The 17,257-nt window shown below is 40.3% G+C and overlaps 1 protein-coding gene across 4 annotated transcripts in view; it reads left to right on the top strand.

Annotated features, from left to right (window-relative positions):
- Positions 1–16,967, top strand: part of fermt2 (fermitin family member 2) — a 57,824-nt gene extending 40,857 nt beyond the window's left edge. For 2 of the 4 annotated variants that reach the window (XM_036150432.1, XM_036150430.1), the window contains 11 exons: positions 100–202; positions 466–573; positions 2,671–2,805; positions 4,623–4,672; positions 5,267–5,391; positions 6,160–6,266; positions 6,351–6,569; positions 11,133–11,153; positions 13,291–13,415; positions 13,507–13,648; positions 14,136–16,967. In XM_036150432.1, coding sequence (XP_036006325.1) covers positions 100–202; positions 466–573; positions 2,671–2,805; positions 4,623–4,672; positions 5,267–5,391; positions 6,160–6,266; positions 6,351–6,569; positions 11,133–11,153; positions 13,291–13,415; positions 13,507–13,648; positions 14,136–14,309 — 1,309 coding nt within the window. In that variant the 3' untranslated portion in view covers positions 14,310–16,967. The remainder of the gene's footprint in view (positions 1–99; positions 203–465; positions 574–2,670; positions 2,806–4,622; positions 4,673–5,266; positions 5,392–6,159; positions 6,267–6,350; positions 6,570–11,132; positions 11,154–13,290; positions 13,416–13,506; positions 13,649–14,135) is intronic. The other 2 variants (XM_036150431.1, XM_036150433.1) reach the window with 1 other exon arrangement.
- The last annotated feature ends 290 nt before the right edge of the window (positions 16,968–17,257 follow it).

Below are 17,257 nucleotides of genomic sequence, written 5' to 3'. Positions count from 1 at the left end.
CCTGCTGGTATTAAACGCTAATATGTTGATGTTACGTAGTTTTAGATCTGTGCAGCTTTTTTCGCATGTTCTTACTCTGCAAACATAATGTTTGTACAGGTGGTTGGACTCGTCCAGGTCTCTGATGGAGCAGGATGTGAAGGAGAACGATGTGCTCCTGCTGAGGTTTAAATATCACAGCTTCTTCGACCTTAACCCTAAGGTACAATCAAGGAATCACAATTACAGCAGTGGCTACTACTTTTTATTTATTTTTTGTACCAGAGAGCCATGCAATGTTTTAGGGAAAATAGTTGAAATGTGTGCTGGCTTCATGTTTTTTGTCTAACTTTTTTTTGTAATACATTTGTGGTATTTATTGGAGCTTGGATCTAATCACATAAAATGGTCTAATGCTGTGCTGAGCATATGTTTAACAGGTGCCACAGTGTCTATTCTGTTCAGCATGTTTGTACTTATCCACAGTATGATGCCATCCGAGTCAACCAGCTCTATGAACAGGCCAAGTGGGCCATCCTGCTGGAGGAAATCGAGTGCACAGAGGAGGAAATGATGATGTTTGCTGCCCTGCAGGTAAGAGCAGTAGTGTGTGTCTTTTCATGGGTAACCCGCATCTTTCCTTGCAGTATGGCGTAAAGCTCTGAAACGTGAAAGGTTTTGCGTTCCTTTTTATCTTTTGGACATTGTACCCATCAATTAATTGGACTGGATGGGAGTGGGAAACTGGGCCATATGGCTCCCAGTCGGGCACTGCGCATCACTGTGTTCCCTCGTCTTTACGACGCTGTTTGTTTATCAATGTTCTCTGACAAACCTTCACAGAGCAGCTGCATTCATAATGGGACCGATTTGCACACAGCTGGACTCTGCTTACTTAGCCGGTGACTTGTGAAAACGTTTGGCTTGGATTTTATTTAGGGGTTTCAGGTTAAAGAGGGGAGGATGCACGTCACAATTTTCAGATTTTGATGTTCCTTTTTCTTTGTGTTGTCACATAAAATCCCAATAAAATCCACACTTGGGATTGCAAAGCAACAAACTGTAAAGAGGCCTGAAGCAGATGAAGACTTTTTCAAAGCATTGTAGGAACTTTGGCTGTTTTATCTTGTTTATATTCTGAGAATGAGCTGTTGTTTATTGTCACTGTTGTTCCTGCGGGGATTCTCACTAGGTTTTAATATCAGTCAGTTATTTTATTACAGTCGGTGAGTGTTGAGCCTGTTTTCTAAGCTGCCGGTCGAGTCGCGGGTCACTCCCTGGACAGGTCTCCAGTGGAAGGGGAGCGGTGGAAACGATATACAGATGTTAACCCCCTTTTGCTTCCTCAAGTTGCCACATGGTGCCCTCAGCTATTTCTGACCATCATAAACTGGGTGCCAAGACCTGAGGACGCCACTCTGTCCTCACCCTGAGGGTAATTATAGTGCGCATAGGGCCACAGGACTCCACGCCTTGGCCCAGACCACCTACCCCAACAAGATACCTTCCCAGAGACCCGCTAAGCTTTCCTTTGAAAGCTGTCGCAGTCTGAGGTGTGAACGTGTATTTTATCAGACTGGTGATAAATCATACTTGAATGCTTTCTTGTTGCTTTACCATCAGTGTCGCTGATCCACCTTTAAGGTGCTCCGACTGGTGGCAGTCCTGTCACTGCCCGTCTTTTAGCACTTGGGTCTGCTGCAGTACATTTGGTGTCTATGAGCTTAAGGGTTTTGGTTAAGATTTCACTGTTAAGGGATAGAAGTAAGCTTCTAAATAAGGAGCAGCGATCATCCGGATCCAGTGTGGTGCTGCTGGGCCTTTGCATGCCGTCACCTTGGCTTTACACAGAAATTTGCCATGTGTACGTTAAAAACCTAGCCTGGATTCACGACAATGGGGAAAGTAGCTTTTCGCTTTGGTGTATATTGAATAGAAATATCAGTTTAGAAGAAAATGTGTCGCATTGAGCTCTTTCTCCCGATGCTGCTAGCTTATGGCCAACATGTTTCTCCCAAACGCAGCTCTGTGGCTTTCACTCTCTGGGCAGCTGTTCATTCATATATTGGCGAAGGGGGGTTGGTGATGAGTTGACATGGAAAAATAGCATTTGTCAACAAGCTGTTTTTAGTTTGGGTGACTCATGCAGGGTTTTCTATAACAAGCCTTGTGAACTGCTATTTCCATTGTTACAGACACATGTTTCCTCATCTTGCACATATGTAGACCAGTGAGAATGATTTTATTTGGTGTTAAGCTTCAAAGACATGCTATGAGAGTTTCCCTGACCACACTCCTTATTATGCAGTGCATCATCAGTCATTTTGTCTCATCCTGTTGGTTCTTTAACTTTCTGGTTTTCTTCTTAAACAACCATACAGCTAAATTAAATGCTACTCACTTGCAATAAACGCTACCATATAAGTACTGTATTTGTATAAACTTCATTCCAGCCCATAGATATCAACTGACAGGACCTCCATATTGTCAGGGTGGGAAACGGTTTACATAAATCCCTTCCTTGGACTTTCTTTGGTCTTTTTGTTGCCTCTCCTCTAACCATTTGTTTTTTTCTGCTGCTTTGCTTTTAGACTGGTGGTTTTGTTCTCCTGGTAGTTCTGCATTGAAGGAACAGTTAATCATAAAAGTTGTCTGAACCAGAGCCTTTTTTTTTTATTATTCCTTTCTCAGTACCACATCAACAAGCTGTCCATCATGTCTTCAGACAACCACATGAATAACAGCGAGAAGGAGGTGGATGAGGTGGATGCAGCGTTGTCTGACCTGGAGATTACTTTGGAGGGAGGGAAAACCTCCAATACGCTGGTATGAGGAAAAACTGCTGCAGTTTATTTTTATTATTTGTGCATTCATGAACTTACAGCAATGAAACCTTTTTTTTGTTTGTTTGAAAATATAATGCTTTATGTAGAAAGCAGTTCCCTGAAATTCAAAGTAATATTGGGGAATTTGGATTTATGTTAAATGTACCCTTTTTTCATCAGCAGTATTAAAGGGCAGACATATTTTACAGCCGTAATACCTTTAAGACTCAGACTCACTTTAATGATCCCAGGGTGAAATTATTATTATTATTTTTTTATTTTATTTTTTTTAGACTACAAAATACAAAACTGTAAAACATACTTACATTTTTTTTCATTGTAGTTTTTTTTCCATAGCAAAAATGAAATTTAAACACTTTCCTGAAGAAAAAGAGTTAGGAGAGACCCACCTTTCTGCACTGAAAAGGCATTAATAGGGGTGGGAATCTTTAAAAAAAAAATCGAGTTTTGAATGGAATAGAATGGAATAATCCTTTATTGTCACACAGTGGGAAGTTTTGAGTGTGTCAGCATTAGGTAAGGGAAAGGTTTACAATAAAATCAAAAATACTCAACGGTTATTTAATAAATGGTATACACAGATTGGTATACACAGCTCTTTTAGGGCCATACATTATTGTATGTACTGTATCATTAAACTCAGGATTAAAAAAGAGAGAGAAAAGAGAGATTTTAAGCTTCTTTCATTAACTACCGTATTTTTTAACTACCACAAGGTGCACCAGATTATAAGGCACATTAAATATTCTTCCCAGGTGTGTGATATCACTCCGCCCCTTCATGTACACAGCTCTCTATCTGTCTCTGTCGGGAGGACAGAGTAGTTGGACTACACATCCCTGTTTCTAAAATTAGGCCAAAATAAATATAACTTTTATATTGAATTAACTGGTGTCACATAAAAACTGCTCGATGTGAAGACTTCTTGCCTCCGAAAACTTTATAGTGTGACACGTACCTGAATGCGCAGTCTGCCTTGAGTACGCCTCAAATACCCGCAGACCTCCACGGAGTGAACTATGCCAGAGTATGTGGGGGCCGTTACATGAAAGCACTTCTCCTTTAGACATTACAGTCAGGCAGTCTTGTAGACAGCTCAGGGGTCTGATCAGGTAGTGACACAGTGTACTGTAATGCTCTGAATATCCATTGAGCGCAGCGGCTTTGTTGGTTACCAAAGGCATACTTACACAGATAATTTAAACTTTTAGCAACATAAACGTTGAGATGATTGTCAGCTTTTGCCTTTTACATACTCACTCGCACTAGATAGCTGACAGTTTATTGAGAAACACAACCGGGCGTCCCCCATCCTGTTTACAGTTTAGCTCTTGCAAAATAAAAAGCTATGCAGGAAACCAAAGTGTGGGAAATTTAGTGGATGCAGAGACGAAAACATATTACCATCTGCTGTTAGGACTTCAAGTAAATAAAATGAATAAACTCAAGATATGTGATGTTCACATATAACTTGATTTGGGGCGTGGAAACAAATATAACTCTCATGACCTACGAGTCTGAACACAATTTAAAAGGAAAATTGTTATTTTTTAAAATTGTAATCTTTGCCCTTTTAATATTCGGGTTGAGACACAGATCAGCTCTTTAAAAGTGATAATTAAACATTAAAAATTAGAAATTTAAAGCAAAGCACTCACTAAAGTTAGACTTGGAATATTTGCTGAGTATAATTGGCCTTACCTTAGAGTTGCCAATTAAACCGTTGACACAGAAACCTCTCTAAAACCATAAGAAGCAAGAAAAAGCAAACTGAACCTTTTTCTCCTTTCCCCTCAGGGTGACATCACATCTATTCCTGAACTAGCGGACTACGTCAAGGTTTTCAAGTAAGTCTATTTTCAGAGCCTCACATTCCCCCCAAAAACGTTTTTTTCCAACATACGAAATGTAAATAACTGCTTATAAGTGCATAAACATCTGTCTAAAAGATGGAGTTTAAGATTTAATTATTCTTTTTGAATAATTTTAAAGAAATCTGGCTTGTTTTCTAACATTGTAAGAGGCTGAAAATGTGCCAGTGCCAAAGAGCATTTACTGGGGAGGGAGCTTTTAGTTTCTCTTCAGGGAGATTAGTTAGTGGAAGCGTATTTTGGATCCAATCCGTTTTTGGCTTGAAGAGCTTGCTGACAGGCCGTTACCTCCTGGGGTGCTGGTCTCATAAAATATGCTTTTTAAAGTTGGTTTGGGTGGAGGCTTTGATATCGAGGGGTATTTCCTCTGTAGTGGTTTTTCGCAATACCGGCTCCATTCTTGCTCACCTCACCTCGATGAGTTCACATTTCAGGAGCTTTCTTTGTCTCTCTCCTCTTTGTATTCTCCTGTGATCTCCCCCTCCCCGACTCTTCCTGTTAACCGTCATTAAAGATTGAGCATTTTTCCAGCTGAGCCCTGATGCGTCTCGGTCTGCTTCGCTTTTCTAGACCCAAGAAGCTGACGCTAAAGGGCTACAAGCAGTACTGGTGCACGTTCAAGGACATAACGATTTCCTGCTACAAGAGTAAAGAGGAAGCACACGGGACACCCGCACACCAGATGAACCTAAGAGGTACAGAAATGAAATGAAATGTACCAAATGCAGGGCTTTGAACCGATTTTTTTTTTTCCCCAATCGGTTCGTTCCGAACAGAAACGGAATTATAACGTTTCCGGTTATGAGTTCCACCAATAAATTGACGTTCCCGAACCAGTTAGAACAAAAAAATACTGTTCCTGGAACGGTTAATTTCGTTCCTGTCAGCTGTTTAATGCTGACAGGCATAATAATGAATTATGTCACATCTTTCTCATCCAGCTTAAACCAGCTATTGATATTGTGTTTGGAATGAGCGTTTTACTTAACGATGGATCGTAATTTACCTCTTATTTAAGATGTGTAGCTCTAGTGGAGACACGGCTCTCTCTCTATTCAGTCAGCGAATGTGTGATGTGATGTCACACAGGAAGTGAACCTCAGCCGTCATGGTAACATGCGCAGGAAAATATATATATATATATATTTTTTTAGTTAATTAGGCAACGAAAACCGGTATTAACTGGTTACCATTATTTTTAAATAAGTGTTCCAGTTCCAGAACATAAAAAAACAATAACGTTTCCGGTTTCATTTCTGTTCCCTGTAAAATACAAAAAGTTCCCGGTTTTCGTTTTCGTTCCTTGAACCAGTTCAAAGCCCTGACCAAATGTGTTGCGTGTCAGTTCTTATCACTGAATGCGAAGGTTTATTACCTGCATCATGCGTGTTGTGGTAGGCGGTGTGTTTAAAGATTGACTGCAACCATGCGCTCCTTTTCCTGTCTCCGCTCGGATTGCTCAGGTTGTGAGGTAACGCCAGATGTGAACATCTCCGGTCAGAAATTCAACATCAAACTGCTAATCCCCGTGGCGGATGGGATGAACGAGATCTGGCTGCGGTGTGACACGGTGAGGCTGAAGTCGGCGCGGCTTTTCCGGGATCACTTCTGGTTCTGGTTCTGACCTTAATTGCGCTTCTCGTTCTGTCTGCAGGAGAAACAGTACGCTCACTGGATGGCTGCCTGTCGCCTGGCCTCCAAAGGCAAGACCATGGCTGACAGCTCCTACAACCTGGAGGTGCAGAACATTCTGTCCTTCCTCAAGATGCAGCACATGAACCCCGACCCGCAGTTCATTGAGCCAATCACCACTGATATTAACCCAGAGTGCCTGGTGTCCCCGCGGTATCTTAAGAAGTACAAGAACAAGCAGGTAAGCCTCCAAGGATGTGATAGAAGCTTTGACGTAATCTTAAAAAAAAACGATCAGATGGTTTTGTTTTGTGTTCTTGCCGGTGCAGCTAATGGTTCGTGGAGCTGTTTGTGAAATTAGTTTTTCCCAAACAAATGCCTTCTGGCATCAAAAGCTGTTACTCCATCTTTTCCTTGTTTATTTTTATTTATTTTTTTTACTTTTCTCTTCCTACCTAAACTTCCTGTACATATCCTTCTCGGTCCCCTAAAATGTGGACTGCACAACACCTTACTGCTTACGCTAAACTCTGACTATATTTCCCTTCTTGTTACCAACCTATTTGCATGTACATAAAGGACAGGTTTACTGGCTAATGCAACAAATCAGAATTTCTTAATTCATTGTTGAAATGCATCAAGAAACCTGCTGATGAGGCAATTTTCAGCTTGGTTGGCCCAGAGTGGCGACTGGCTGGTTGGAAATGCAAATATCCACACTTTAGTTTTAGTATTTTTGTATCAGTGAATGTATCATACTAAGCTCTAGCAGATCACACTGACAGAGATCTTCTTTATAGTGGAGGCTGTCACCTAAAGAAGGCCCAAAGTTGGTTGCTTCTATTTAAGAGAAGTCAGGAGAAAAAAATGAGAATAAGAGGAAACTTTTGTCTGACATGCTTTACATTAGCAGACAACAAAGGCAGAGCATAAAATAGCAAAGTACGTTTAAAGCATTCAACCTCTCTCTGTATTTGAAAAATGTTTCAGCCTTTTGGAAATCCAAGGATGTAGATTTTCTCAGTAGGACCTACGTAGACCGCTGTTTTAGTAATGCTAGCCAAGCTAACCGTAATCCCCAATACAAAATGAAAAGCCAGCTTAAAATAACTTTGTAATCATTCTGACATTGTTTTGAACTAATAAGATACTACACACAGTTTTACAATACACACTAATACACACTTTTACACACCAATGTGATGTTGGCTTGGGTCCTAATATAAACAAGGAATGGCCGCTCACAGCAAGAAAGCTATAAGAAAATATTTCCAGCGCTCTTCTTGAATCCTTCTCATTTCTAGTTCTTAAAGGGAAATCTTATTCAGATCAAATTGGTATCGATAGGTCAAAGCTTTACAAAGCTTGAGGCGCAAATTAAGGCGCACAATCCTAATCCATACATTATTTTCAAAATTCTGTGTGCAAATCACTGTAAATTTAAAGTATATAAACCTAATTCAAATCTGCAGGATGTAGAAGCTTAAAAGAAACATTAGCTGCAGTTATAACCTAATTAATCATAAAACTTTAGCAGAGTGCAGCACTGAGCCAAAAAACACCTCTGTGAAGTTTGCGTCCAAGAATTTTTTTTTTTACAATCTGGGTTTTAAACAGTTGCTATCCAGTCTTTCTAAAGGGTTTTATATCCCTTTAGCTTTGTTCTTGATTCCTAAAACTAAAGTAGGACTTGGTGTTGAGGCAACACAAAACTGAAAACTGTTCAATCATTGATCATTTGTTGTCACGTTCCAAAAAACGGCTCGTCTCTATTTCTTGTTAAAGCTTAAAAAGTAATTACCATTGTGGCATCTCTAATTATTTGTTTAGCAATATTAGTGAAAGGGGTTAACGTTTAACCTCTACCAGTCTCTTAATTGTCTTTCAAACATTGGGAAGATTCAGCAGTTTGCTCAGCAGATTTGCATGCAGACAAATAGGCTGCCATGTGGACGCGGCAGCAGCTGAGCACACAGCTGCCATAGCGGTGTGAGCCGGGGACTTATGAGGAGCCCCGCTTACCTCCCTATACTTCAGCTTAGAATCTGACGATCTGGATGTGTTTTAAGTAAGAAGCAGGCAGGTTGCCAGAGGGCCTGAATGATGTCAGGAGGCGGCTGGTACAGTAAATGATGACTCATATCTGGTCTGGACGGCTGCCTGGAAAAGCTCGGATATATGGAGAGCAAGGATTAGACCGGCATGACGTGCTGTAAGACAGGAAGTAGTTTAGCTTGAATTCACCTCACACAATCCATAAACGTTGAGGCAGGATGATGTCTTCATCAGCGTCGGTATTGCTGGATAAACGCTGTAAGATGTTGGCTTTTCCAGTTTGTACCTAATATCCTGCCTGCCCTATCAAAAACGAAAGCTTTTTGACTTCAGGGCATCAAAGTGAGTCGTTTTTTGATTTTAAATGAGTAATGATGTTTATTCGTATCATGACTTCAAACAAACAATGAAAAGTCGCGGCTAGTAAAACAAGAAACCAAACCTCGACTTAAAAACCTTCGTCTGAGGAAATTGACTATAGTAGTAATTCAACTGTAGTTGGAGATCGCAAAAGAAAAGGTGTTTTAGGCTACCTTTGGATACATTTCATGTATTTTATGTTGTTTTGTGCTACTTTGGCATCCAGTTAGGTGTATTTTAGTTTCCCCCTTATCCAATTGTAAAACATGTTGCAGGGGTTTGATTTTTAAGATACAGGTTATTTCTAGATTATTAGTTTAACACATTTTTGGGTAAATATTTAAATGAAACTGGGGTAAAGTATAAAAAAAAAGTGTTAGCAAACACTTGTTAGCATCCATGATAAAGAAGTGCTAAGTGCCATTAAATGGCCGTAGGAAAAAATGAGAGAAACCCGACTTTAAATTTTGTAAATTTATTTCATGGGCTAAGAAAATCTATTTTCATTTTAGCAAGTTCACCAGTGGCACATTTGTTAGTACCTTAAAAATCCCTATAAAATAAATTAGCTTGTCTTTAAAACACTTTGTAGCGATAGTTGGATAGTTATCTAGTGTTCGGACTGGAAAGGAGGCTGAGAAAAGTCAAGCAGGAAAGTTCCTGAGTTGCGAGTTGAACCGTGGCTTCACATGGCGTTCGCTCCTTGACTTCGTGTCATTGGGATATAAATACGACACAGGCCCATTTCTGTTAGCCGCTGGCCACAAGGCTAGATAAAACAGATATTTATCTTATAATCACACACAGGAAGTGGGATGGTAGACTCAATCTCCAAGACTCAACGGTTAGAGAACGGTAGCAAGGTTGTCGTTTAGTAATCCCACATTCTACCAAAAGAAAAAGGTGTTCTGTCAATGTGCCAACACGCTGCCCTGAATTAATGCGGTTTCAAAAAGCCTCTTTTGTCCTGCCTTCAAAACAAAAACACGTGGCGTTTATTAAACATTACTGGAATCCTTCCAGCTTTTCATCCAGAACTCTCCAGTTTGGTCTGTCGCTGCGCCTCAGGCTCACTGTGTAATATGTTCCTTTAGGAACCTTCTCTGAATGCATGGCCTCCTCATCTCATTGAGATACGAGGGACTTTTAGTTAAAACTCTGGTGGACTTAAAAACCACAAAGCACTGGATAAAGATCCAAATCAACAGAACTGGTTGACCAGACACAAAATCAATCTTCTTCCACGAGCATCTCAGTCCTCAGGGCTACAGCCCACAGAAAACCTGATAGATTCTCCATATAAAGGATTAAAAGATGAATTTATTTGAAGGACTTTTACACATCTTCACAAGGGGTGCCAACAGATTTGTCCATAACTATTAGTAATATGATCCATCGGCATGTTGCGTCGCTATGGTTCCTTTTTGTAATCCATGGTCAGACTCCCTCCATCCCGGTCTGCTAAATGTTTTCCGCAGGCTCAACATTAAAGGATAATGCTGTTCTGTATGTACAGTGTCTGCCTGTACAATCATGCTCACACACACACACACACACACACACACACACACACACACACACACACACACACACACACACACACACACACACACACACACACACACACACGAGCTTGTGTAGTGGGCGTGGGGCATCAGGAAATGAGCCTTGCTTGGGAATGCTGCGCGGGAAAACTGTCTGGGAAAAAGCTGTAAACTCTGTAGTCTGCTGTGGCCCCTCCCCGCCTCCCCCCCCACCCCCAGATATGGCTTCCTGTTGCTAGATCTGTCCAGGGAGAGTACCGCGCCGTTGCTGCGGGCGGATGCACACACACAGGAACCTTCGGATTACGTGGGTCAGAGCCACGTCCTGGCCTGAAAGCAGTAGGTTTAAGTAGAGAGCAAACACTGAAGCCTGCTGCAAGGAGCTCCTAGAGCTTCAGGGGCCTAAGCATCACTTCCGCTGCCGCTGGTACACGTCGCCATCTTGTGGAGGGAAAGAATGGGACGCTTTCTTATGTTTTATCATCTCTGTGGAAGTTATGATGGTAAACAGACAGTCGAGGCCTAAATACACAGTTCCAGTTTCTGTTTGACGGATGTTTTATTTGACAACAGAGTTGCAGTCCTTCCTTTTTTCTCTGAAGGATGAATCTTTATTGAGCTCTACTCTCCCTTTATGATGGCTCAGTACTGCATGACAGCCCTGCTCTTTCATTACAGCCGCAGTTTCCAGCATTATTTATTCATTTTTATCTTTCCTCCCTGGACTCTGTAATCTGATTTGCCTGTTCTTTGTCCAAACTTTTGTTCTCTTTCCTTTTTTTTTCTCCCCCCCTGCATCTCTGTCAAACTCCTGCATCTTCCCACCCCCCACCTCCTCTCTTCAGCCAGGCTATGTCAGGGATTTGGTAAGTGATGTGTCCGCTGGGTGCTTTTAAGCCATTCTGCATGTCTGTGTAAACCTTTTTTGGGTCTGAGTGGTCCTCTAACTATAGAGCGTAGATGGGCTCATTTCTAATGGCGTCTGTTTGTTGTTTGTCTTCAGCTATAATGTGTTTCCGAGAAATAATAAATAAAAGGTAATCGGATGTGAAAGTATTCCTCTGGCGCCTGCTTTGTGTTGAACAAGCGATCTTAACATATATTTAGAAGACTAAATAAATAAATAAGGAGGTCTGCTGCATGCTTTAGTCCGTTTAACACTCATACATGCTTAAATGTTGTTGTTGTTTTTAGTTTTAGCTTTGCCATACTGTTTGGTTTGTGTGTCCCCAATAATAAATGTATAGACAATGGTCGACCAGAGGTAAGTGACTGGCCACAGTAAATCTGAGTTTTAAGCACAGACTTTATAAACGCACGCAGTGAACATTTGGAGGTAGCTCCATTCCTCTGCTGATTAATATGCGCGGCATGGCATGTCAAACATGACTGCTGCTCAGGTGCATTGCCATCAAGCCAGCTTCTTGTCAGAAATACAAATAAAATGCTTGTAAAAAATTGGAGACACATTAACTCAAAAATTTAAAAGGGGAAACGTTACACGTCGTTAAAAGAAAACACCGGATCCTTAGTTGTAATCTGCTGTAAAAATAACTCGTACAAAAAATGGTCCAAGCCCTGAGGAAAAAGTTAGTAACCCATGACATGTTGGTTCCCCTGGAGTCTAAATATGACAAATCACAGCCGCCTCTCCTCTGGTCTCCAGCCTGAACATGGCCCCACGTTTATCGCGCCTCTTTTGTACAGTGAGCAGCATGTTGGAGGAGGGGCAAACCCTCCAAAGATAAATGTCATACGTCTGCAGCAAAGACATCAGCAAGTCTCCGCAACACCAGTTTTCCATGGCAACCAGTTGTTTGCCGCAACGCCAGGACAACAAGGATTTTCTGTCCTACCATCATAAGTGTTAACATGTGGAAATAGCAACAATTCACATTGACTTGAACTAAAACTGGGTGTATTTAATCAAAACTATTTCCCCTCCTGCCCACTGTTGAGTACAGTGGAGGATCAGTGATGCTTATAGTATAGCATACCATTGTGAACCCTTTAAACACCAGGAGAGTCTTAACCTGGTGGCCTCTTATAGTAAACTAAAATTTAGCTGGCATTCTGTGTTTCTAAAGGAAAATAATCTTTCCTTGAGCAGATTAGCTAAAGGGCAGGTTCAGTCTGTCTATCTGTCTGTCTGTCTATCTATCTATCTATCTATCTATCTATCTATCTATCTATCTATCTATCTATCTATCTATCTATCTATCTATCTATCTATCTATCTATCTATCTATCTATCTATCTATCTATCTATCTATCTATCTATCTATCTATCTTAGAATATTATTGAACAATTCATTCATTTCTGTAAATTAATTCACTAAGGGGAACAATATATAGATTTACACACTGATGAGGTTTTAAAGCCTTTATTTCTGTTAATTATGACTTTTTCCACATCTAGCTAATAAAAAAACACAGCATTTAAAATTAGGATATTTCATTAGACCAATAAAAAAGCAAAAAGTTTTCATGCAGGAATGGGATCTTTAAAAAAAGTCTGTTTATTACCGGCTTAGTCTTTTTTTTTCAAACTTTATCTCTGAGGAACAAGCCTCTTAAAAATGCATGGTCTAATTTATTGAATATGACTGTTTATTAATGTAGATTTTAAAGATTTGAATTGTCATTGTATTCAGTCTGAGAGAATACTTGCACATCTTTACCAGGGGGGGCAACATAGCTGCGCTCTACATGCTTACAAACTGGCATCCATTGACAGCTATATTTCATGCACCCAGTGAAACTGAAACACAAGCTCCTCGTTTAGGTTCCTACTTTGAAACGTTTATCTTCCTCTGGTTGGTCACCAACACGTGGCGTCCTGAAGGCTCTTTGCACTTATCCACAGCTTCACACGTTCACTGAGAGCAGATTTAGGTGTGGTGGGTGGGTCGGTGAGTGGTGATGGCCCCCAAAGGGTGCTTGGGGTGGTCTGACTTTGGGCCAACTTATGTGTCTCACACGTGCGATTGTGTCTTTTTGCAGATTTCAGCCCGGATTCTCGAAGCCCACCAGAACGTGGCCCAGATGAGCCTCATCGAGGCCAAGATGCGCTTCATCCAAGCATGGCAGTCCTTGCCAGAGTTTGGGATCACTCATTTCCTGGCAAAGTACATGAGTCGATCGCCACGTCACACATTTGGTGTCATTCGCTCAGCTGGGCTAAAACGACAACGTTGTGTCTCGTTTTTGGCTCCGCAGGTTCCAGGGAGGAAAGAAGGAGGAGCTGATCGGAATCACCTATAACCGTCTGATCCGGATGGATGCCCACACTGGAGACGCCATTAAGACCTGGCGCTTTAGCAACATGAAGCAGTGGAACGTCAACTGGGAGATCAAGATGGTAGGCGGGACCGCCCAAAGTAGCAAAAAGCAGTTTATTTTTTATTTTAGTACGGTGCTTTGTGAAGCTTTTAAGGTTTTCCAGGTTTTAACACAAATTTCAGTTTAATTATTTGTATTTAATCTGATATACTGACATAGTGCGACACACAATGGAGCGACACTGTTAGCATTATTCTTCCACCATGTTTTATACAGTGGTGATGGTGTGTTCAGTGTTCTCTATCAGGTTTAGCATTTTGCATGCAGGCCAAAAAGTTCAGCATTTCTTCTTCTCCATGCTTGCTGTGTCCCTGACATAGATTGTAGCAAACTGAACTTCTGATGAGTTGCTTTGGCAGTTTTTTTAACGATTAAGGCCAGATCTGTGCTACGCGTAGCTAGCACTTGTCATGTCGACAGAGTTCTGTCAAATAGATGCGGCAGTAGTAATCTTGTGACGTCATCTATCGTTTGGACTTACTATCATTGGTGTGCCGTGCATCCAGGTGACCGTCGAGTTCGCAGACGAGCCCAGCTTGTCCTTCATCTGCGCAGAAGTGGACTGCAAGGTGGTCCACGAGTTCATCGGCGGCTACATCTTCCTGTCGACACGCGCCAAGGACCAGAATGAGTCGCTAGATGAGGAAATGTTCTATAAACTGACCAGCGGCTGGGTCTGAGCAGTGCCAGGCCACCAGGGGGCGACGATTTTAGGTCAGGGGGAAATGAAGCAAGCTTGTATGGGTTTATTTTGTTGTGTTTTTCCGTCTTTTTAACTGTTTGAAACTGTGCTGAAGACATCAAAATTTAGCACGTTTATTGCCAAGACTGACATAATTATTGTTATTTTTTTTTTACATATATATATATATATTTGCATTAATGCTCACAAAGTAATTTGTTACTCCACTAAAGTTCTGGTTGGTACAACCCAGATGAAGTCTTGTTTTAGTGGGAGCCTTAAGAATAACACCCTGTACCACCTTCTTCTTCTTCTTCTCTTGTTTTTGCTCTGTCATCTTTCCTCCACTTAGAACCGGGGCCACAGATTTGCGTCCATTGCGAATATTTGATCAACCTTTAGATTTAATCGCAAAGAACATTTTTAGATTTATCCTTTCTCCTCCCTCTGTCAGGGTTCCTGCTAATCATTAAAGTCCAGATAAATACAGATTTTCATTTGATCGTTCTCCATGTCTAGAGAAGTATGGAGAACACAATTTTCAGACTTTAGTTTATTTTTGTCATTAACCAAAAGATTTAAAAAAAAAATCTGAATGTCTAACAAATAAAGGCATTTAATGTGGATTTATATTTCGATGATGAAATCTCAGATTTGCCGTCTTCATAGCTTGAGTTGTTCAAATCATTGATCCTTTAAGTTTCTGGGCTACTATCTGATTAAGAAGTCACTCAAAACGTCTCATTGAACTGCTTTTGGCATCTGGATCATTTTTCTAAACTTGACTGAAGGTTCTTGAAACCAGGATTGGTTCAGAGACCAAACAAAGCATTAGAATGAACAAATAGAGGGATTAGGTGATTTAAAAAGAACATAAATGTTGGTTCAAAGGATCTGTTTAAATTATTGCAAGTGTTATGAACTAGAATTGATATGTTTTGTCAGATCCCCCCCCCCCCCCCCACAAAGAAAGGTGAAATAGCCCTTTACCTGAATGTTGTGATAAAACAAAACGCACAACTAGTCAAATGTTTTGTTTTCGAATGATTATAATAAAAATAGAGGGACTGACAAACATTTTTTTTAAATAATTCTGACCAGGGATTTGTTGGAGCCTTGTATTTTCTTCTATAGCTGGGCTATAGGAGCTAAACTCTTTCCAAATAAAAGTTTATATTTATTTATCATAAAGGAATGAGCCAATCAACGAATCTGATCAAAAGTGCATCTTTAGTAGCCGTGGCTTCTCATGTCCGCCCTGTCCCGTCTATGAATCTCTTGGAAGGCTGATGTAGGCACCTCTGCTTTATTGATTTCTCGTTATTAATAAGCTGTCCAATTTTCCTTTTTGCGTCATTCTTATCCAAATTTCCGCCTCCTTACTTGAGCCACCATGTTGGTGATGTATTAGCCTGACACAGAACACCTTGTGTGCTTCCTTTGGATTTAACGGGAGGCGTCTCTGAAAACCCTGCACCTCAGCACACTGCGGTCAGCGTCCTGAGGGTTTTACTACCTGCGTGTACCAAATTTGGTCAAAACGTCTCATTCAGTTCTAATATATACAAAAACACTATTTTTTTTTTTGTGCGTGTGACTTGCCTATGTTTTTTTGAACAGTACTAGCAGGAGATGTGGCCGTCTGTAGCTGCTTCTACTAGTTTTAAGCAACCGGAGACTTGAAATTGCTGATGTGACGTTAAAGTGCATGCACACTACACAACAGGAGCAACACTACGGCAATCCCTCGAAGCATGCCCTGCGTTAACGAAGTCCTGTTTCTCACCGTATAGTATTATATCGTTATCAATACACACCAGCAGAAGGTCACAATTTCAAGAATGAATATGCAATTTCTTTTTTTGTTCTCTTCTCAGTATGAAGGATTGATAAATGAAGTATTATTGTTATTTTTTTGTAACTAATGTACAAACGCAAACGTTTTATATAATTGTACAGTGTTTTTTTTGTGCTTTGGTGATTTGGAGGAGTTCTCTTTTTTTTTTCTTTTTTTTCTTTTTCTTTCAGAAGCCATCAGTCGACGTGTGTAGCCTACAGAGCTGTTTGTGTACATTGTGATCTTACCAAGTTTCCACATGAAGATGCATATGAATCTAGATGAAGATGACACTAGTCTCAAACTCCAGGCTTGGTTAAAATGTTTTTTTCGTATGTGTAGCCAAACCCTATGCTGAGTGGTCATTCTTCTTTTTAAGCTTTTGTTTATTTTGATCACTTATTTTTGTCTTTTTTGTTTTGTTTTTGTCCCATTTGCAAGTCCATTTATGGCCAAGAGAACCATATTTATTTGTTTCAACCGACAGCAATTATTTACAAAGCTTTTTGCCTTATATTCTGCTTGTTCACTTTTTTTTTAAGTAACTTTGTTGGGTTTTTGCTGTCACAACTGAAATGCATCATATATTTTGGTGAAGAAGATGACCCTGGAGTTTGAGACAATTTCACAAAAATAAAAGTAATATTAATAAAAAAAAAAAGAGGTGAGAAAGGAACAAGCATATATATAAATATATTTTTTCCCTTGTTTATGGTTTGTTCGCCTCCAGTGTTTAGAGCAGCTGCATGTCCTGCTGTTCTGTTTTCTGACTGTAAAAAAATGCATTTATTTTAAAAAATAAAGTAATTTTTATTTAAATTCAGTTCTACTTGACCCCAAATTATGCCCAGAGAATTTTGATTATATTCTTCCTGCTGATATCCCTAAAAATGTTGAAAATCAAGTTACAATTGAGCAACAGGGCAGGCAGTTTGAACTTAACAATAAAAATGAAAGATGATAAAACCTCCTTATACGCTCATAGGGGAAAACCCTACCATAACTTTGCTGATCCATGGATCTTTTTGGAAAAGTATCAGCAAGTTGCTTCTAATCAAATGCACTAAAATAATTATGCTTTTTTAATCACAGTGTACTTCAAGGTTGAC

This window comes from Fundulus heteroclitus, chromosome 19 (genome assembly GCF_011125445.2).
Source record: "Fundulus heteroclitus isolate FHET01 chromosome 19, MU-UCD_Fhet_4.1, whole genome shotgun sequence".
In the NCBI taxonomy this organism is placed as follows: domain Eukaryota; kingdom Metazoa; phylum Chordata; class Actinopteri; order Cyprinodontiformes; family Fundulidae; genus Fundulus; species Fundulus heteroclitus.
The sequence above is the reverse complement of the archived record's forward strand: the minus strand, read 5'-3'. Positions and strand labels throughout refer to the sequence as shown.